The sequence below is a fragment of the Panthera leo genome, chromosome A2, assembly GCF_018350215.1.
Source record: "Panthera leo isolate Ple1 chromosome A2, P.leo_Ple1_pat1.1, whole genome shotgun sequence".
In the NCBI taxonomy this organism is placed as follows: Eukaryota; Metazoa; Chordata; class Mammalia; order Carnivora; family Felidae; genus Panthera; species Panthera leo.
In genome coordinates, this window is record NC_056680.1 from 26,476,060 (window position 1) to 26,499,347 (window position 23,288).

The window sequence follows — 23,288 nt, forward strand, 5'->3', positions numbered from 1 at the left end:
GTTATTAAGTGTATTTAACAGAGGGCTGGTATCTAGTATTGGGGTTAGCAGGGAGAGACATTCAACTTGGAATCTAAAAGATGACGGATATGATACGTACATAGCCTCTGTGCAATTTCCAATCACTTGTGATATTATCCTATGTCCTCCGTAGATGAAGAAATGGAGGCTCATGATGTTCAGAGATCTGTCCACACAGAGCAGGGGCTCAGAACTCCAGTGTCCCAAGGCTTACCACACACGATGCTGCCCTCAGTGGGCCACGAGGGCATTGCAGGGGATTCTTCCCATGTCCGCTATTTATTTTCTGTGCAGTTTTGTGAAGACATCTGATGAAACACTTATTTTGCTATCTGAAAAGTGGGTCTGTTAATGCCTGTATAGGTAAGTACCAGAACTTTAAGGACATGATAGTTAATGTATGTGGTGAAGACAAATGGGGTTTATGAGGTATCAAATATAGAATATAATACTGTAATATCCTTTTTCAGAGGAAAGAAAGTAGGGTGTGGGGAGAAGGACAAATGGAAACGGAAGTGGGTTCAATGCCAGGCAGGTAACACATATGTGAAAGGCAGGCACTTACAGAATGTGAGGTGGGGGAAGTGTGGCTAATTTGAGAGTGCACATCCTATGCAGAAAATTTTATTTCAAAACTCTTTTAGACCAGCTGGGAGGACTGGCAGTCTGTAAACTCTGGAAGCATGATGAAAAGACAGGTAGGTAGGTGAGTGACTAAAGCAGGGAAGGCCTTAGGTGATGAAAATCACTCTTCAATTTTTGCAAATAATTAATACCAGTATTTAGCCATATCTCATTAATAAAAAATTTAAGACATTTTTTGAAAGGCAATAAAACACATTAAAAACTAAAATTAGAATAGCTCTTTCTCCACTAAACTTGTGTATGACCTTAGACAATGTCATCTGTGTGTAAAGTTAGGCTATGGCAACAAGATAAAAAGCAATAAAGCACAAGATATTACTTTTCTTCACAAACTCTTAATTTATTAAAAAGCTATCAATGGCCTAGTTTTTGGTGTTTACTATTAATGAGTAAAGGAACATTTTCAGGGAAACCATTTTATCATCTCAGGAAAACTTTCCATTTTGAATAAAGAATGGAGCTTATACATAACACAGGCCTTAGTACATAATTTCCATCATTTGGTTTTGGAACTAGGACAGTTTCCTATAATATGAGAGAAGGCTCCCCAGAAATTGCTTAATGGGAGTGAGTAATTAAGAATGCATCTCTAAAACAGACTGCCTGGTCAATCCTAGGTCTACCACTCACTAATTACTTTATCTCTGTGAGCCTCAGTTTCCTTATCTTCAAAATGGTGATTCTGATGGTTTCTACACAAAAAGGTGTATCAGAGGATTAAATGGGATAAATGATGTGTGATGGCTAATTTTATGTATCTATCACCTTGACTGGGCCACAGGGTGCCCAGATTAACTATGACTCTGAGAGTGACTGTGAGGGCAAGTTTGGATGAAATTAACATTTGAATTGGTAAATTCCACCCCAAGCCCCATGGTAGGTGGGCATCATCACCCAATCCATGGAGGGGCTGAATAAAACAAAAAAGTGGAGGAAGGGAGAATTTGATCTCTCTGCCTGACTCCTTAAGAAGTCTGCAGCTGCCCTCCGACTGGCACTTTCACTATCAGGTCTCCTGGTTCTCAGGCATTTGGGTTTGGACAGGAACTATATCATCGGCTCTTCTGGGTCTCCAGCTTGATGACTGCAGATCCTGAGACTTCTCAGTCTCTAAAACTGCGTGACCCAATTCCTTATGATAGGTCTCTCTCTCTTTATTCTAAAACCTAATGGTGGAAGTTATCTATCAAAGCCTGTATTATATGTAAGTTGTATATATGTGTGTGTTCTGTTTCTCTGGAGAAACCTGACTAATACACTATGTAAAAGATATAGCAAAAACTCACTAAATATTAGTGGTGATGATGATGATGATTTGCTGCTTAATATACTCACCTGCTCAAATTATATGGCTAGCATCACTCATTGATCACTTAATTCACAAATATCTATTCAGTTCCTGTAAGTGTTAAAGACTGAGCTAGGTGCTAGGGATACTGGGACCCCTGCAGTTTTGAAGCTCACATTCCAGTTGGGGACACAACAATAAGCAAACAATTAAGTAAACAAAAAGATACCAGGTAAGGATAAGTGCTGTGATGGAAACGAAAGCAGAGTGATGTTACAGAGAGGATGAGGACCTTGATGATTACAGTCCCAGGTTCACCACTATGTGAACTATGTGTAAAAATGTATGTGAGCATAATTCATACTAATACAGTATAGGTTAAAATACATATTTCCCTATTATATCATAAAGAAATTTAATATTTAACTATATACTTAAAAGATTTTATTTTGTCACTACTTTTGGATTTACTTCCCAATATATATCTTAAATGAAAATACTGACATTAAATAAAGAAATATATTTTAATTTTATAGCAATTCTCTGGGTTTTTCAAAAGACAGAAAAGCATATAGAAGAAACTAAAAATGTCTCATAATTGCTCTAACATAATACATCTAGTAATATCACAAATCATGAATTAAGAAAGTTAAAATTCTCTAAAGGGAGGAAGACATGAGAAGTAAAAGTCTTATCTTCCTGCCCCTTGCCTCTACTAGTCCTCGTTCTTAAAGGTCATTGTAAATTTTTTTGTATTTCCTTAAAAAAATGTATGCATATACCAGCATTCCTAGGTAGCTATCTTATTTACTTAAGTCAGTGGGCTCATACAGAAATAGCATCCTATGTTTCCATGCTTCACTGACACAGCTTTGAGACCTTTCCAGACCATCATAAGCAGATCAGGTCATCTGTATAGCTGTATCCATAATATCTTATTGTCTGGGTATTTAATCAACTCCCTACTATGCACAGGTTTTTATTATAACCCATGCTGTAATAGACATCTAAAGGAGAAATGGAAAGGTTGGAACAAGTCAGTCCTGCAAAAGTAGCACAATTATCAAATGGATTAGATGTGTTTTTCACATTTAATATTGTAGTAATATTTATATATCAAAGTTTCATCAATATTTGGTGGAAATATCACAGAAAAATTAAAATTCACTCTATGTATGATTTGTGATATTTCTGCTGTTAACGAATTTCACAGATACTGATCAATACCCAGACTAAATTCCTTTCATGCTTAAAAAATTTTAATGAAGGAATATGACCAGTTATGCCTTATTTTTGCTAAAGATGGGGAAAGAGGATATATAATTCAAATGTAAGAGACAGTGGAGTTTACTCTTATTATCAGACATTGGATCCAGAAATTGTGACATCTCTTTAAACCAATAATCTTAAGACAAGGCTTTACTGAAAGTGTGAGTTTAAAAAATTGTTTTGTTTTTTCCTGGAGTCAGGATTCAAATCCTTCTTCTTTTAGGTTCTACTTTACAGTGAATTTTGTTACCTGATTTGAATTTTGCTTTCATAATGTGAAACCCAAAGAAGAAATTCTAATAAGGATCTCACCAGTGCCAACTATAGTTAGATGATTATTTCAGGGTTGTGCTAAATGCATTAACTTACCTATGTGCAACTGTGCTGTGAGATAGAGATGCCAGTCTCTTCTTATTTAAAAAAGGAGTAGAAGCCCACTAAGACCTCCGCTGTGGAAAGGAGGGTACTTGGGAAAACTGCATTCTAATTTTTAAGCAAATTACTAGTTTTGATTTGTGCTTAGTGGACCATTGCATCTTGTCATTAGTAGCCGAATGCTCAACTTCAATAACCAGACAGATTCTCTGGTTCAATTAAACTGGGGTCCCATTAATGAAAATAAGATCATTAAAGACCCCACAATTCTCTGCAGGCTAACAGTCATTAGCTAATGTGCACTGGGAACTGACAAAGTGAACAGAGCAGAAGTGTGGGAACGTTGGCTTTTGGGAAACACAATTATCTTATTAATTTTATTAGTGCTCTTGATCAAGTTATGTGACATTCAGCAAAACGCACTCTAAAATGGAAGCTTCAAGGTTTCCTCTTTTGCTCACGGGAACATACTAGAAAGCATCCATAGGAAGCAACTACTTCTTTCTGTGGCAGCTTCACTGGGCTCTCAGTGTGTGCATTTATAATAAAAAACACAATTGGCATGAGTACTGTACAGTCAATTATAAGAGCACACAGTAATTTTCTCATGCAATTCAAAATCTCATCATGGGGAATCCATTTTTCAGACAGACACAAAAACAAATAGTTAAAATGAAGAAATATCTTCTGGCTTTTCCAAGATTAGAAAGTCTGCCCTTGGGCATTATTCATTAGCTGCACCTTTCAAATAAAATATCTTATACAGAGAAGAATAATTATAATTATATTCATTTATAGTAAGTTTCAAAGCCCACAAATGACAAAATTAGCAACTGCAAAGTATTTGTAGAAAGAGAACCACAAAGTTCAATATACAGTAGCCTCCTCCCATCCCCAGATGATACGTTCCAAGACCACCAATGGATGCTTGAAACTATGAATAATGCCAAACCACATATATACTGTTTTTTCCTATACATACATACCTCTGATAAAGTTTAATTTATAAATTGGGCACAGTAAGAGATTAACAACAATAACTGATAATAAAATAGAACAATTATAACAATATACTGTAATAAAAGTTACATGAATATGTTTTCTCTCAAAATATCTTATTGTGCTGTACTCACCACTCTTATGATGATGTGAGATGATAAAATTTCTACATGATGAGATGAAGTGAGATGGATGATGTAGGCGTGTGACCTAGAGTTAGGCTACTACTGGCTTTCTGAGGATACATCACAAGGACGTGAACCACAGTTGACCACAGGTAACTGAAACCTCAGATAAAGGGAGACTACTCTATTTTCAAGTAATCTTAGCTGCCTTGCATGTGCAATGGGATTTACGTTAAGAGGAACAATCATAACCCTTATGGTTATAAAGGAATAGAAATTGGGATTCACAGGGCAGGAGAAGTTTGCTATTAGATGATGATTATTAATTTTCTGTATACATGACTCAAGTTGACTATTACTATCAATTGAGATCCCATTCATGGAATTTGCAAAATATATACTAATATCCTCTTCTACAAGTTAGGATCAAATACGGCCTACGAAAAAGTTTCTGTTTAATTATAAGATTGAGTTAATGATGCAATTGACATTTACTCAAATTCCTCTTTAATCTCAGGCATTACATGTGTCCTTGAACTTTAAATTTAAAAAAGATACTAAAAAAATCTGGATATAGACTTGCGTTTTCATTTAAAGACATAATTAATTCTTAAAACATTAAGCCAGAGAGATAAAAGAAAAACGAGTATTCACAATTGCTCTTATATTTGATAGGCTTTACAGCTTAGTCATTACTGTTACTGAAAGCATTCACAGCCTATCAGATACAGATAGAGTGTTTGGTTATCAAAAAAAAACCCAAAAAACACTGTAACTCATTTCATTCTGTGGTGAATCTTCCATTAAGATTGATTTGTGACCTGAGGTGTTTACAGCAGCTGTCTGGTTAGTGAGATCTTTTTCATCCATTTATGTTTCTGTCTATCCCTGCCCCCCTTAAAGATAGTACCTATAAAAATACACAATTTCTCACAACCTGTGCCCTGTGCTACCAAAATGCCTTGCCTAAAGTTGGCAATTATGGAAGCAGGTGATAGGAACATGGGGGTTTATTACGTCTTCACTCCACTTTTCTGGAAGTTTGGAAATTTCATAATAAAGGGTTTAGGAATATAGTGTCTATTTACACATAGTCCCCTGACAAGGTTTAAACTGAAAAAGTTACAACACAGGTCCCAATTCTCTAGGAATATACAATTTAGGACATGTAATGCTGATGATGATCGACATACAGAAAATATACCAATAATAAATAAATCCAGGATAAATAGAGAGTGAAACAGTCCGTTTCTGTAACTCCTTCATTTCATCATGCTAGCTCCTTTCTCTGGATTCTACTTTGACCTCTCTCAAACTTTGACTCTGCTCTTTTCCCCATCTGTTCCCTGGGAATCAACAAGTCCCGCCTGTGTTTCTCCTGTAGCATCACTCAGGGTCATCACTGACATTATTTGCTCAGATGGCTGTAAAGACATCTGAGTTGTATTTCTTAATCTCTGGTTTTACCTGACTTAAAGATTCATCTTGAATCTTGATGTCAAATTCATCTTCCTAAAAGGGGCATTACTGTGTCTCTCCTTTAGGACAGTAGGAGGAGAATACTCTTCAGGTATTCTTCTGACCCAGCCATTCAGCCTTCGGAGGCCATTCTTCATACTTACTAATCCCTCAGAAAACTCACCCATGTATTTTGCTATCTCCTTGTCTTTGCTTAGTCGTCTGCACCATCTTACACTTCCATAAGTCTTATATTTATTTATAATAAAAATTTATGCAAGTATTGATTGAATACTTTCAGGACCTACTTCTTTCTCTGTAAGTGCCTTATTATGACCATCATTTCACTTTCCTCAGGATTACTTCCATGTGAGTGTCAGCTGAGCCACAGCTTTGTTTGGATGTGTGATCCAGTGGTTCTCAACCCAGGCTACACATCAGAATCACTGAAAGCATTTAAATATCCATCCAAGGCCAATTAAGTCAGAATCTCTGGAGATGAATCACAGACATTAGGAAAAAATAATTTTTTTTTTTTACATAAGTTATTTTTAAAATGTCCCAGATGATTCTAACAAACAGGAAGATGAGAACCACTCAGCTGAAGAATATTAGGTTTCTTTTTTTTTTTAATTTTTAATGCATTTTTTTTTTTTTACCTTTGAGAGAGAGAGAGACGGAGAGAGACAGAGAGAGAGAGAGAGAGACAGAGCACGAGCAGGGGAAGGGCAGAGAAAGAGAGGGAGACACAGAATCGGAAGCAGGCTCCAGGCTCTGAGCTGTCAGCACAGAGCCCGACCTGGGGCTCAAACCCACAAACCGTGAGATCATGACCTGAGCTGAAGTTGGATTCAGCCGTTTTAGGCCAAGAAACAGCAATCCCCAAATATGAACGTGTACAAGCCCACAGAGAGTGGTCAGAAAGTCACACATGGGGTATGAGACATGAAACTCTAGAGGAGGTTGGGCTAGGGGAGGTTGGCTTTGTGTGAGTTCCCAAGGGGTGTTTCATTTTGTCTTCTAAAATGGTGGGAAAGGGCATTAAAGGTCTTTAATCAAAGAGCAACAGGATCACATTTCTTTCTTTTTTTTTTTTTTAATTTTTTTTACATTTATTTTTGAGAGACAGAGCACAAGTTGGGGAGGGGCAGAGAGAGAGGGATATCCAGAATCCGAAGCAGGCTCCAGGCTCTGAGCTGTCAGTGCAGAGCCCAATGCGGGGCTTGAGCCCACAAACCGCGAGATCACGATCTGAGCCGAAGTTGGACGCTCAACCGACTGAGCCAGCCAGGCGCCCCAGGATCACATTTCTATTTCTACAGTCAGAAAGATAATTCTGACAGCAACGTGGAGATTAACTGGGAGGCTAGGGCCACGGTGGGGACCAGATCAATGAAAGTAGCAACAGGATAGAGTTGGAGTCAGATTGTTTAGGAGGGATAATTGGCTGGGCTTGGAAGCATACAGGAAAAGGAGAGGAATAACCAAGGATGTTTTGATTTGGTATGTAAAAACCGAGAAAGTATTTTAGTTGCTAAAGAGAAGTTTACAATGATTTATCACAGACACGGGTCGATGCTGGAGTGACAGTATTTAACTTCAAGCTATAAAGCATCATTGCAGTGCGGTTTTTTTCCGTTTTGTTTTTTTGTTTACTTATTTTTTTTGGTCTTACAAATAAATATGCTTATAATTTAGGTGTCTGAGTGCATACCTGATTCTGCTGAATTCAGGGGATGACCTCCAAATTTTATTTCGGTTTGGCGGAGCTTAGTCATGTTTAGCAGCTGTGTGACTTGTGGAACATCTGTTGTCAGCTGGCAGCTTCGAGGAATAATGTCTGTAGGTTCATTGGTTGGAAAGGGAACCCCATATCCAGCTGAAAACAGAGGCAAACATTCATTTCCCAAATGTAAGTCATTTTTGCCAAATGGACATACCTTATAAATGAAACCAATTAAAGTAAAATATTTTTAGAGTATAACTCTGAACGAGTTACATGACCTTACATCCTCGGCTTTCTCATCTGTATATGAGTGTTGTAATTGCACTGCTTCCCTTCTAGGACTGTATGAAATATTAAATGAGACAAGGTGTATAACATACACAGCAGGTTCGGAGACTTGTGCAATAAATGAGAGCAATCACTGAATATATTTTACACTTATGTTTCAATACTAGAAATGTGACTCAAGAAACGATCTAGTTAGGGGCGCTCTGATGCAGATTTCTGGGAGTATGCTGGCTCATTCATATGAGATCAGTACACGCAATGACATAATTGAATAAGTACCTAGAGCCCCTATATGAATAAAGCAATTTTTTAAACTTTTTTATACTGAAATAATTTTAGATCTATGAAAGTTACAAAAATAGTAGAGTTTCTAATACTCTTTACCCAGCTTCCCCTAATGTTAACATCTTACCTTTTAATACTTTCAAAGAAAGAACAGTTTGTTATTATTAAAATAGTATTTTTATTACTGTAATTTGTATTTCTAATGAGATTTGATATCATTCACATATACTTATGTGGATATGCAAATTTTCAGTTTAGTAAATCTTCTGTTCATGTTCTTAACTCATTTAGGTATGAGAATATTATTTTCTTATTTATTTGTACGTAGGACCTCTTTTATGGCAGAGATATTAAGTCTCATCATATGTAGCAAGCAGGAATTATAAATCGGTATTAGCATTCCAAAAGTAATTTTACTATATGTGTAAAAGGCTTTAAAAATGTACATGCCATTTTACTGAGTAGTTTTACTTTACAAATCTATTCTAAAGTAAAAGAACATCAGAAACCCAGATGAAGATCTATATAAATAGGTGTTTATAATTTCTGAAAAATAAACAACTTGAATTACCAGTAAAAAGCCACAAGAAATTCTATTTATGAAGATGGCTTAATGATAGGGGAAAGACTTGTGATAGGAGGTTAAATGAAAATAATATATATAAAACTCTAACTCTACTGTAGAAAATCAATAAATAAAATGTGTGAATGGCAAAAAGGCTAAAATGAAATATACCAAAGTGTAAAATAACTTTTGATGGTTTAGCTTAAGTGTAGCTTTTATTTTCTTCTACATGAAAATGTCTATAGGTATTTAATTATTATAAGTAAAATTTCTAATTTTAGAATTTGGTGGAAAAAAATTGTGCATGTATATGTGAATGTAAGTAATAAGAAAAATTCAACCAAGCATCCCTTGAAAAACATCTTATGTAAGTATAAACTCTAACCACATTTATAAAGGCAAATGATGTTAGGTTTATATGCACCCAAGTCGTGGCAGTTTCCTAATTAGATCCTCATGTTCTAATCTTGAAAAGGAAATGAATCATTTAACTAAAAACTTAAATACCCATCAACAATGTAATGTAATGTAATGTAATGTAATGTAATGTAATGTAATGTAATGTAATGGTTTCTAAGTGTCCTAAGCTCCAGTCATTAAAGATGCAGTAGATTTACAAATCTTACTTTTCAGGTGTTCTTTGTTGGTCCATTTCTTATTTGTCATTGACATTTAGAAAATCAATATAAAGTAGTTGAGTAAATAAACTCTCGAGATAGAAAACATTTGGAAAAGTAAATAAACTAACTCCAGATGTATATCTGACATATCATTCCAAACTCCTCTGAGGTAGAAAAAGGTAATTTCCACAACAATGCTAATATTGATAAACTAAGATTTTATATTAAAAGAGGTAGAGAAGGCTAAAAGGCCCTGAAATAAAATGCTGCATTCTCAGTCACATAATGACAAGTCATGGAAACTTGAGCTTGTAGGGACTGCATGGATGGTATAGGGAACAATGCCGCACAAAGTTTGAAATGTATCTCAAACAAAATCTGAGTTTCCAACTAACGAGAAATAAGCAGCTAACCCCTGGGAATCAAAATTCGAAGGCAGAGACTATTACAAAACTCCAGCCTGAATTTTACAGGAATGTGGTTGACATGCAAATCAGATTTCACAGTAAAATGCTGTGTCATCTCTCCTTTCTATGTACCTACTCTCCCTTTGCACCCACGATTGTCTCACTATTTATTAGATTGTTCATCGAGGGAAACTGTGGGCAGTATAAAACCTGAAATAAAAGGCAAAATCAAAGAAAAACTATTGGTTTATTATTTTAAAATAAAGACTATTAATAAGCCCATTTACCAACTACTGGCTCTCAAACTTTGTGGAGGAATACATGGAAAGGACCTTTAGTCTCATTTTTGTGAAACCAAACTATGAAAGAGCTTCACGACCTGGGAGTTGGATGTTCTGATAGACTGGAGTGGAAGTTAACTCGGCTCCCCACCACCCAGCTCACCAATAAATACCCCTTCTCCATGCCCAATTTCTAGGTCACTTATTTTTTTTAGCATTCATGGCTTAATTAAAAAATAAGAATTCTAAAAGCAGCATAGATCCTACATACAAATTAAATAGCGCTAAACTGTGAGTACATAGAGGGCATGGTCTGCCTTCATTCATTCATTTACTCCTTTTATCATTTAGCAAATACTTATTGAGCCTCTCCTATGTGCCAGGAGCTTATCTAATGGCTGGGAATCTAGCCAGAGTGACCCTGTCCCTGGTCTTCTTGGAAACTCACATCTAGTAGGGAATATGTAATAAATTATACTATAAATAACAATTTAATTGTATTTTGTTAAATGCTCTGAAAGAAAAGTTCCAGGTGTTATGAAAGAGGTAATGGGTCTCAGGGAAAGTCTTTTATAATAAGGAGACATTTAAGCTGAATCATGTAAGATAAGCAGAAAGTGGCCAGCTGAAGTAGATGGAGTGATCATTCAGGTGGAGGGAACACAGCATTTGAAGACTCTGAAGGCAGAAGGGCTGTAGTGCATTCTAGGAACTGAAAGAAAGACAATTCTGCCAAAGGATTCTTAGTGTGGGAGAGAGACCAATGAGAGAATCCCGATGGTGTATCACCATCTGGCTCAAAGGGGATGTTCAGTAAACGGTCATGATGAAAGCCCCTTAAAACAGCTGACCTAGATTACAAACAGCTGCCAAGTCCTCCACTTTTCATCTTTGGTTTTTCTTTGCTTGGCTATATCCTGAGAAGTATGCCATGCACACATTCTTTCGATACCCCATCTTTCTCCCCAGATGGCAGATAACAAATCAAGCTGGTAATCAGACACTAAGGGACCAGGGACTATCTGCATTGTTCTTCCAGACAAGTTGTATCTTCTGTAACAGACTGTGTATGGAAACATGCAGACTGCTTGATTAACGTTGGAAAATGACACAAATTTTAAAGTACTTTTGCTAACAAATCTGAAAGAAAACAATGTTGGCTGGAGGGGTCAGCTCAAAACGGCAAAATGGTACATGAAGGAGAAGACTATGAGAAAACTTACAGATCTGCTCATGCAGCATCAAAACACAACCAGATGGTGGGTTTTTTGCTGTCTTTTGCTCCCAGTATGAGTTAGAATGTTTGAGTGATTCTGTAGCCCTGTTCGGCTTTCTTTGGCCATAATGCCATCATAAAATGAATCATTCTATAGGCATTGAATACCATTGATGAGGCTCTTAGCTAGCTTTAAAAATTAGTCATCAATTTTAATATATGTATAAAGCTCTTTGTGCATTAAAAATCATCACCCCCATTTTATTGGGGGGGAATGTCTTATAAAATAGTGACATTTACTTAATATTTTAATGTTTATTTATTTTGGGTGGGGGAGGATCAGAGAGAGAGGGAGAGAGAATCCCAAGCAAGCTCCAGGATGTCAGTGCAGAGCCTGATGCAGGGCTTGATCCCACCAACTGTGGGATCATGACCTGAGCTGAAATCAAGAGTCAGATGCTTAACTGACTGAGCCACCCAGGTGTCCCTAAAGTAGTTAAATTTATAGATGTATCAGTTTCTGAGTTCTCCTAATTCATATAATTTAAATAAAGATTAATTTCTTAATAGTTCAGTGGTCTCAAGACTCAACCATATTCATCTTATTTATCTGAGAACAGCCTGTAGTACCTAGCACAGTGATTTTATATATAATCTCACCTCTGAAACACCAGTGGGAGCCAAGTAGAAACTACAAAAGTCTCTAACTGACAAAATATTTGTCTTAAGTTTGTTTGGGCTGCTATAGAACAGAACACCATAGACTGGGCGTTTTAGAAACAGCAGAAATTTATTTCTCACAATTCTGGAGTCTGGGGAGTCCAAGATCAAGATACCAGCAGATTTGGCATCTGATCTGGGCCCTGTTCCTATTCCTGGTTCAGAGACTGTTGTTTTCCTACTCTTACCTCACATGGCAGAAGAGGCAAGGGAGCTCTCTGGGTCTCTTTTATAAGGGCACTAATCTTATTCATGAGGGCTCATGACCTAAACACTTCCCAAGGCCCCCACCTTAAAACACCATCACATTGGGGATTAAGTGTCAACATATGAATTTTAGGGGGACACAAACATTTAGTCCTTAACCATATTGCTACAAAGTCTGTTTAATTTTTATTTGTTCATTCACTCATTTGCCATGTAACTGTCAGATTTTCTCCGGGCATGGCAAAGGTTTGAATCCTGCCCTTATGGAGCTCACTGTATAATGCAGAAAGATATTAAGAAACAGTATAATATAGTGGTTAAAAGCACAGCTCTGAATCAAGGCATCCTGGGTTCACATTCTAGTTCTATCACCTATTAGCTGTGTGACTTTGGCGTGCTAGTTTACCTTGCTGTGCCCTGGTCTCCTTATCTGTAAAACATGGATTAAAAAAATAATGCTAAACTTATAGGGTTATTGTGATGATTAAGTAAGTTAGTGTATATAAGGGCCTAAGAACAATGCTTGGTACATATAGAAGTGTTTATTTTCAATAACAAAGACTTATGTCAACTATTTCATTACAATGGACACAAAACCACCATGTCTTAGCATGTGGTTTTTATAATAAAAGGTCTTGATGTTTAAAGGGGTAAATAAGCCTTAAGTACACCAGACACTTGGCTATCCTGAAATGAATCATGCCCTTAGTTTTTTTGAAAATGTTTTGTTGATGGGAAATACACATTAATATAAAATTAAGCATTTTAAAGTGAACAGTTTATTGGCACACAGTCCATTTACAATGTTGTACAACCACCACCTTTATATATATAGTTCCAAAAACACATTTTCATCATTGCAAAGTAAAATTCTTTACCCATTAGCCAGTTTCTATCCATTCCCTCCAACCCCCATCCCTGGCAACCATTCTATATGGATTTATCTATTCCAGACATTTCATATAAGCAGAATCATACAATATGTGACTTTTTGTCTGTGTGTATGATACATACCATGTTTTGTTTATCCATTCATCTGCTGATGAACATTTGGGCTGTTTCTGCGTTTTGGTCATTGTGAATAACAGTGCAGTGACTATGCATGTACATGTATCTGTTTTCCATTCTTTTGGGTATATACATAGGAGTGGCACTGCAGGGTCATATGGTAATTCTGTGTTTAACATTTTTAGGAACTGCCAAACTGTCTTCCATAGTAGGTGGATTCCAATTTCTCCACATCCTTGTCAACAGCTGTTTTCCATTAAAAATAAAAATTATAGCCATCCTAGTGAGTGTGAAGTAGTATCTCATTGTGGTTTTGATTTACATTTCCCTAATGACTAAAGATGTTAAGCATTTTTTCATGTTTGTCAACTATTTATATATCTTCTTTGGAGAAATACTACAGTAGCTAAGTCCTTTGACTATTTGTTAATTGGTTGTGTGTATTTATTGAGTTGTAAGAGTCCTGTTAGATATATGATTTGTTAATATATTCTCCCATCCTCTAGGTTGTCTTTTTAATTTCTTAATAATGTCTTTTGATACACAAAAGTTTTAAAATTTTAATGTCCAATTTATCTATTTTTAAAATTTTGTTGCTGTGCTTTAGGGCCAGTCATATCTAGGGATCCATTGCCAAATCTAAGGTCATAAAGATTAAGTTCTATTTTTTTCCTAAGAGTCTTATTTAGCTCTTAAATTTAGGTCATTGATCCGTTTGAGTTAATTTTTATATATGGTGTGAGGTAGGGGTCTATCCTCATTCTTTTGCATGTGGATATCTAACTGTCCCAGAACCATTTGTTGAAAAGTCTCTTCTTTCCTAATTGAATGTTCTTGGCACTCCCATAAAGAAATCAGATGTATGGGTTCATTTCTGGACTCAATTCTATCCCATTAGTCTATATGTCCATTCTAAATATACCAAACTGTTTTGATTGCTGCAATTCTTGAGGCAAGTTTTGAAATTGGGAAGTGTGAATCCTCCAACTTTGTTCTTTTTCAATATTGTTTTTGGCTATTTGGGTCCCCTTGCAATTCCATATGAATTTGAGGATTGGCTTTTTCATTTCTGCAAAGAGGTCACTGAAATCTTAAGAGAGATTGCATTGAATCTCTAGATCTCTTTGGGTAATACCAGCATCTTAACAATATTGTCTTCCAATCCATGAACATAAGATGTCTTTCCATTTATTTAGGTATTCTCTAACTTCCTTTAGGAATGTTTTGTAGTTTTCAGTGAACAAGACTTTCATTTTCTTGGTAAAATTTATTCCTATGTATTTAATTATTTGGGATGAATATATAAATGAAATTGTTATCCTTAGAGTTTTTGAGATATGGAGTCCTATTAGAAATAATATATAAAATACCTACTTATATAATTGATATTTTTAAAAAAATATTTATTTATTTTGGGGGGGGGATGTGCACACATGAGCTGGGGAGAGGCAGAGAGCAAGGCAGAGAGAGAATCCTAAGCATGCTCCACGTTGTCAGTGCAGAGCCTGATGTGGGGCTTGATCTCATGAACTGTGAGATCATGACCTGAGCCAAAATCAAGAACAAGAGTCAGAAGCTTAAATGATTGAGCCACCCAGGCACCCTTAACCTTTCATTTTGAGAGAGAGAGAGAGAGAGAGAGAGAGAGCGAGCACATGTGAGCAGGGGAGAGAATCTCAAGCAGGCTCCACACCTAGCATGGAGCCTGATGTGGGGCTTTATCCCACAACTCTGGGATCACGACCTGAGGTGAAATCATGAGTTGGGTGCTCAACCGACTGAGCCACCCAGTGTCCCTACAATTGATATTTTAATCAGAATAGTTCTGTGTCTTGATATATAGATATTCATAACCCATTTTTGTGGGATCTACTATTGGCTAGGCATCTCTGCTATACTGAGCTCTTACGCCTTTTCTTGCCCTGGGGTGGTTTACTAGGCAAGGGCAATCTGAGTTCAATTCCACTGCAGGAAGGAGTGGGCATGCAGCCTTAAACTGATGAAATCTGATAGGATGTGCACTCACCTGACCTGGAGATAGAGAGGCAGAGAAACTCTCAACAGTGTTAATTATTAAAAACACTAAACCATTCCAGTTACTGAGGAAGGCAAACTCGTATACTGTTGAGGAAGGAACAGTCAGAGGCCTGGCCTAGAGTTCACCTTCCTGACCTCAGCACAACATACCTCATTTCCATGGGCCTTATTTTCCTCCTCTGTGTAATTAAGACATTGGATTAGATGATCTCTAAGGCCCTTCCCTGCTCAATGAGTCCATTATGGCAAGATGTCAGTATTTCTAGTTTTTTCTCTGGCCTTTGAAGGGATAATTTTCTTCACATTGCTTGACATTCAATAAAGGCTTATTGAATAGAGACAGTGACTGAATGAATAATTGAACAAACAATTAGCCAACCTTTACTACATTAATTCATCAGACATGTATGACAGATTACCAACACCAGGCCATGTGCTAGAGATAAAAATATGGAGACTTAACCTATGCCCTCAAGGGGCTCTCAGTCTGAAATTATACTTTTAATTATTCTATTCTTGCATTTCTCAACACAGAACACATGCCCAAGTGCTGATATCTGATTTTATTTTTTAAGTTTATTTATTTATTTTGAGAGTGAGCACATGCAAGTGAGGGAGAGGCAGAGAGAGAAGGGAGAGAGAATCACAAGCAGGCTCCATGCTGTCAGTGCAGAGCCCCATGCAGGGCTTCATCTCACAAACCGTGAGATCATGACCTGAGCCAAAATTGAGAGTCAGAGGTTAAAGCAACTGAGCCACCCAGGCACTCCACTGTGATATTTTAGAAAGAACACTGAACTGGGTGTCAGAAGACCCATAAAGTCATCAGTGACAGAGTCTAAGTCCATGCCTAGTGGATAATCACTTGTTCTTTCCTCTCTCTTTTCTCTCCTCTTGTTCTTCTCTTACCTATGTGTGTGTGTGTGTGTGTATATATATATATATATATATATATATATATATATATATATATATATTTTTTTTTTTTTTAATGCAGAATGATACAAGTTAATCAATAATTCAGTCATGCAAATGCTTAAAAATGCCAGTCCATGTCCCCTTGGGAACCATAAAAGTCATAAATTCATTTGAACCAGCATGCTTTACTACTTGTTCAGCATAAGCCATTCCTCCGGGCAAGTGAAAAACTGGTTAATTTCTTGTTTTAGGGTTCTAGTAATTCACTTTCTATTATATTGCACTGTGTAAACAGAGAACAGCAATGGAATCAGGCAACATTGCCTAGCATGGGTGAGTTTAAGAGGTTCTAGAGTGAAATGCAGCAGTTTAAATAAGCCAAGGACAACAAAGTACTGAGTTTAAGTAACATTTAATACAATATCTTTAAATAAAATCTCAGAATGGAATGTAAGAAGCAGGAAAAAGAGTTTCCTAAGATGAAAGTCTCAATACTATGACTAACAGATCTGTCTTTGAAGGAGAAAATCAACCCTCCCACTACTTTCAGTATGAAAGACAAAGGGACATCTATAACTTATCGAATACAGACATGTTTAACATGGCCAGTCACCAAATCCTGACATTCTTATTCCATGACATGTCTTGCCTTTTTTTTTTTTTAAGGAGGCTCCAGCCCAGTGTGGGGCCTGAACTCATGACCCAAGATCAAGACCTGAGCTGAGACCAAGAGTCAGATGCTCAACTGACTGGGCCACCCAGGCACCCTCCCCCTGCCCCCAGCTTTCTAAAATTTCCCCTCCCTTCCACCCTCCCAAGAAGGGCAGTATACTGTAGTAATTAGGAGTATATACTCGAGTCCTAACGACAGGCTTCAAAACCTGCCTTTACTGCTTAACAGTTGTGTGACACTGGGCACATTATCTGACTTCTCTGTGCCTAAGTTTCCCTATCTATAAAATGGGGATAATAGTAACATCCACTTCATAGAGTTGTTACGAGCATTAAATTAAGTTCATATATAAAGTGTTTAGAACACCTACTGCTCCTATTAGCACCATAATCATCACTGCTATCACTTCTGCTGCCAACCTCCTTGGGCAGGGACACTCATTTTGCCCCATACTGTTATCCTTTCTCCTCTTTTATCAAATGTCTTCATAAGTATTCTTGTACTGTTTATGTTTCTAGTGTCTAAAATTACACAGTGAACTTTCAGGGAAGGAAATTTGCTCTACCTCTTTATGTCACACAAAACATGCAGCCTAGTAATAGAATATTATATTAAATCATTAGTCCCACCCCTGCCACGTACCATACTGAACTCCCTGTTCCTTGAACACATCAGATATATTCATGATACCCTGCCTTTATGCACATACACTCTTTCTTCTTTTAGAAATGCTTTCTTTTCTTGTTATCCATTTTCATTACCTGGGAAATTATTATTTTTCCTTCAGGATATATTTTGGAAATTTATTTCTCTAGGTGAGTATAGACCAAACACTGCTCTATGGATAGATACTGACCCATGAAGTCATTTTCACTGGTCTGTGGTGAAAATGTCAGCCTTTATTCTGAAATTAACACCTTCCTAATGTGTGTGTGTGTGTGTGTGTGTGTGTGTGTGTGTGTATGTGTGTGTGTGTGTGTGTTTAAATGTCTTTTCAATTAATGAAATGATCAGAATAATTGTAGTTTTCCTTTTTTTGTTTGTTTTAATGCTCTGATTTGCCAAATTCAAAAGTTGGCAACCTTATGTCAGTCAATTTTTTCTTAACTTGGTAGGTCTGTGAAATCAAAGTGCCTCTCCAGGTGGCTTTCTCAAATAAGAGGTAAGTGCTCCAGACTCTCCTCCCACTGCTTGTTAAGCCCATTAGTTAAGTTTCTTCCAGGTATAACAATCTACATGTACATGTAAATCTTCCTGAGAGATCCCACGCTCCTCAAAGCAGAGGCTGTGTCAACCCAGTGCCTGATTATAGGAGGCAGATAAATGTTTAGCATCTACACAATGAATCATAGTTTTTATCTTGTCACATACATTTTTATATTTTATTGGATCTTCACAATAAATAATTATTATAATAATTAATGAGGAAACAATGCTCAGAGATGTTCAGAACTCACACAAAGCACAAAGTTGGTACATGATCACAGCAATGGACTGTGGGACCATTAACCTGTATCTTTGGCCTCTACAATACCAATTTAACTTCTCCAAGATGTACTTGGTTTACACACCTTATGCTTTCAGTCGGAATGTAATAGTATTTTGCTTAACCAAGGAACAATTATTATCCTCACTTCACTGATGCAGAACCTGAAGCATAGAGATTGGGTGAGCACTTGTACAAGGTTAAGTCCTGGCAGCTAAGTGAGGAATATGGGGTTATATTCCACAGCACCCTGAACCACAGCATGCCTCCCCAAGTCTATTTGGAACATCTGAGGCAATCTGAGATGCCACATTCATAAGGCTTTTTTTCAGTCCTTCTGAAAAACTAAAAGAAATCACGCCAATGTTTGTTCTTGGAATTTTTTACAGATTACCCATTCATTTTAAAAACTGATTATAAAACAAAATATGTGTATATTGTTCAAAAATACAAATGGTACTACAAGATTATGAGACAAAGTCATCATTCCCTGACTGCTGCCCTCCCCCCTCACTCATCCCCCAGGCTCGCAATGCAGAGGCAACTATTCTCAAGCCTCCGCAATAGCTTCTATCTTCTGGTACTTATTTGTTTATAAACAGTAGCCTCATATTGGCATTTCTGCACTTATGCTTTAGATAATATCTCTGACTTCCTATTTTGGAAAAAAAAAGATTTAGCACTGTTAAACTACCATACCACCTTCCTTCCCTCCCCACATCTTTCAAATAGGATTTTTCATAATTTTTGGATAACTTATTATTTAGTATGGTACATTATTAAGATTATGTACAAAAAGTGTGCCAATAGGCAACTATTTTTAAGGCAAAAATCTAAAAGGTGGACAACACCAAATGCAGGCAAGGCAAGAGTTACTCTCGTTCATTTCTGATGGGAATCCAAAATGGTGTAGCCACTTTGGAAGACAGTTTGACAGTTTCTTAAAAACTAAACTTACTCTTACCCTATGAACTGGCAGTCATCCTCCTTGATATTTACCCAAATGGGTTGAAAATTTATTTTCATACAAAAACTTGCACAAGAATATAGCAGCTTCATTAACAATTGCCAAATTTTGGAAGCAACCAAGATGTCCTTCGGTAGGTTAATGGAAAAACAAACTGGTAATACAGACAAGAGAATATTATTCAGCATCAAAATGATATGAACTATCAACCCATGAAAAGACATGGAGGAACTTTTAAAAAAAATGTTTATTTTTGAGAAAGAGAGAATGAACGAGCAGGAACGGGGGAGGGGCAGAGAGAGAGAGGAAGACAGGGGGGAAGACAGGGGATACGAAGCAGGCTCTGCACTGACAGCAGAGAGCTTGATGTGGGCTTGAATCCACAAACTGCAAGATTATGACCTGAGCCAAAGTCAGATGCTCAACTGATTGAGCCACTGAGGCACCCCTGGAGGTTAAAAGGCATATTACTAAGTGAAAGAAATCAGTCCAAAAAGGCTATATGTTGCATGATTCCAACTATGTAACATTCTGGTGAAGGCAAAACTATGAAGACAATAAAAAGACCAATGGTTGCCAGGAATTAATAGGGAGGGAGGAATGAATGGGTAGAACCTAGAAGACAAGGGCAGTGAAACTATTCTGTATGATAGTATATTGTTAGATACATGTTATTATTCATTTGTGAAAACCCACTGAGTATACAACACTAAGAGGGAATGCTAATGTAAACTATGGACTTTGGGTGATAATAAAGTGTTTATGTAAGTTCATTAATTTTGGCAAATGTACCACTCTGGTATGAGTGGCTATAGCTGTGGAGACTGTGCATATGCGGTGGTAACGAGGACATAGAAATTCTTTGCAATTTGCATTCAATTTTGCTGTGAACCTAAAACTGCCCTTAAAAATAAAATGTTTTTTTTTTTTTAAAAGCTGTACACATTTGAGCCATGTAATATGCTATGATTACATTTCTTTTCTTGTACAACTTTTTGTTTTCCTTAGGGTTGATCACTGTTTTATTTTGTGATAGATTTTTGTACACACCCCACATTAATTCTTCCCAAACTCCCTATTAGCACTATAAAATCAAATCAACTTTACTTTCCATGTTCAAACACATCATATTGTATCAGATATATTCTTTTCCTAGAGACTTTCCTCTTGAAAGCCTCCATTTTCCTGCTGAAATCTGGACTGTTTTCTAGATGTGCTGAACAAATATCATCCTTTGAATTCCTTTAACCATAATTCTGAAAATTCTCTTTGCTTTTCTCTGAAATCTTGTTTCTTGGATCCCACATACTCCTTTTTCTTGATCTACTCCTTATATTTTGTGGAGAATATCTTCCAGATCTTTTCTGACAAAGGATTTAAATAAATATAAATTTTTGAGACCTTGCATGTCAGCAAACACCTTTATTTTGCACTCAATTAATTGCTAGACTGGATGTGTGTAAAATTCTAAGTTGAAAGTAATTTTTCCTTATATTTTGAAGGTATGGTTTCAAGGTCTTCTTCCATCTAATGTTGTTGTATGAAGTCAGACATTATTCTTATTCCTACTCCTTTGTATGCAACTTCAGTTAAAAAAAAATTCTGGAAGCTTTAATAATCTTTTCTTTTTTTCCCTCCTATTCTGAAATTACACAATGGTGACTCTTTTCTTCTTTTTTTTTCTTTTTCTGTTTTTGATGAGCTATGTCAATCTGAAAACACCTGACCTTTAATTTTGGGAAATCTTCCTATATATCATCCCTCCTGTTTCCTCTAGTCTCTCATTTAGAATCCTATCATTCTGTTGATGAGACGGTCTCTTGGACTAACTTCTAATATTCTTTTTTTTTAAAAAAAATTTTTTTTTAACGTTTATTTATTTTTGGGACAGAGAGAGACAGAGCACGAACGGGGGAGGGGCAGAGAGAGAGGGAAACACAGAATTGGAAGCAGGCTTCAGGCTCTGAGCCATCAGCCCAGAGCCCGACGCGGGGCTCGAACTCACGAACCGCGAGATCGTAACCTGAGCCGAAGTCGGATGCTCAACCGACTGAGCCACCCAGGCGCCCCACTTCTAATATTCTTAACATTTGGATCTTATTTTCAGTCTTTCGGGCTTCTTAAAAAAATTTTTTTTATTCTAAATCTCTGAAGAAAGACAATACAATACAATCTCAAAACAGCTATATAGTTTCTGTGTCAAAATATCCAGTATACACTCAAAACTTACTAGACATATTAGGATACAAGAACAAGAGAAAAACAGACAACAAAAACAGACCCACAGGACAGACAGACATTGGAATTGTGAGCCATGCCTTTTAAAATAACTTTGCTTAATATATTTGAGAAATTAAATAATGAGATGGAGAATTTCAGCTAAGGAATGGAAACTATAAAAAAGAATCTAATGGAAATTCTAGAAACAAAAAATATAATAACTGAAATTAAGAATGCCAAAGTATGTGTTCATTTATCTCCTTGACAAATATCTAAAGAAATGCCTATCTAGAAGCTCCAAGAGAAATGTAGAATGATTCTAGCAGCACTATTCAAAATGCCTAATATGGACAAATAAGTTGTGGTACATTCACACGATGCCATACTATGTACAGTAATTAAATTAGCAATATAGGTGAATCTCACAAACACATTTTACACACACACATTAAAATACATGTTAAAGAATGTATATTTGGAAAGAATATATACTATATGATTCCATTTAAATAAACTTCAAAAATAGGTAAAATTAATTTAAATTGTTAGAAGTCAGGAGAGTGTGACCTCTCAAAAGAGAGAGGGACATGACTGGGAGGGGATTATGAGCAGGGATTCTAGGATGTTTGTAATATTCTATTTCTTGATCTGGATGATGGTTACAGAAATGTGTTCCCTTTGTGGTAAGGAATATGATTTATAGATGTTTTTAAATTATATTAAAGGCTTATAAGATAATAAACTTCAATAAAATACAACAAGAACAAATAACTCCTATTTTATAGATGCAGTGTTTTCTTAACTTTGAGAAAAGCATGTATCTATTTCCTATTTTATCTATTTCCTTCTTTCTGTTAGTTCTTGTGTCTATGTAACATGTATCCAATGTACCTGAGTTGAAAAGTTCTCTGGATCAGTTTCTCCAGAGAAGAAATATCCTATTGTTTGCTTATTTGGAGTTAGAAAGGGAATCTGGGATCCGTTAGCAGCCCATATGGAATTTTAGCCAATTTCCTTGTTTTTAGCCACACTCTTTTATTTCCTGCCTTTGGCAGGGGGCTGCCAATTCTAGAGCCCCTCTGAGCTTCTACATTATGAATCTCATTGGTGAATCTCTCTGTAAACCCACTAGTTTCAGCTTCCTCTGCTCTTCTAAGTCAGTTGTCATTCCTCAATCTTACAAAATTTATGAACACACTTTGTCTGTTGTTAGCTACTCTTCCATAATTTTCATCCTGGTGGGTTTATTACCATTTTTAGTCCTATAATTTTAGTGGGGTTTGAGGAAGGATCAGAGATAAAAACATGTATTTAATATGCCATATTTTGATTTACTCTTTTCCTTACATTTATTTAAAAATATTAATCAGGTTATGATTTACCTCCTATGATCTGATGTAGAAGGCACATACATTTCTATAAATTTTGAGGTTTCTTATTAGCTGGGTGCTATTTTTTTAAAAATGAAGTCTTTTGCTTTCTTG

At 36.4% G+C, this 23,288-nt stretch overlaps 1 protein-coding gene across 32 annotated transcripts in view; it reads right to left on the bottom strand.

Annotated features, from left to right (window-relative positions):
• Positions 1 to 23,288, bottom strand: part of CFAP20DC (CFAP20 domain containing) — a 238,260-nt gene that overhangs the window by 99,724 nt on the left and 115,248 nt on the right. For all 32 annotated transcript variants that reach the window (XR_006199909.1, XR_006199910.1, XR_006199908.1 and 29 more), the window contains one exon: positions 7,895 to 8,059. Coding sequence is in view for 27 of the 32 variants with exons in the window: in XM_042929841.1 (XP_042785775.1) it covers positions 7,895 to 8,059 (165 nt within the window). In the remaining 5 variants the exon portion in view is untranslated. The remainder of the gene's footprint in view (positions 1 to 7,894; positions 8,060 to 23,288) is intronic.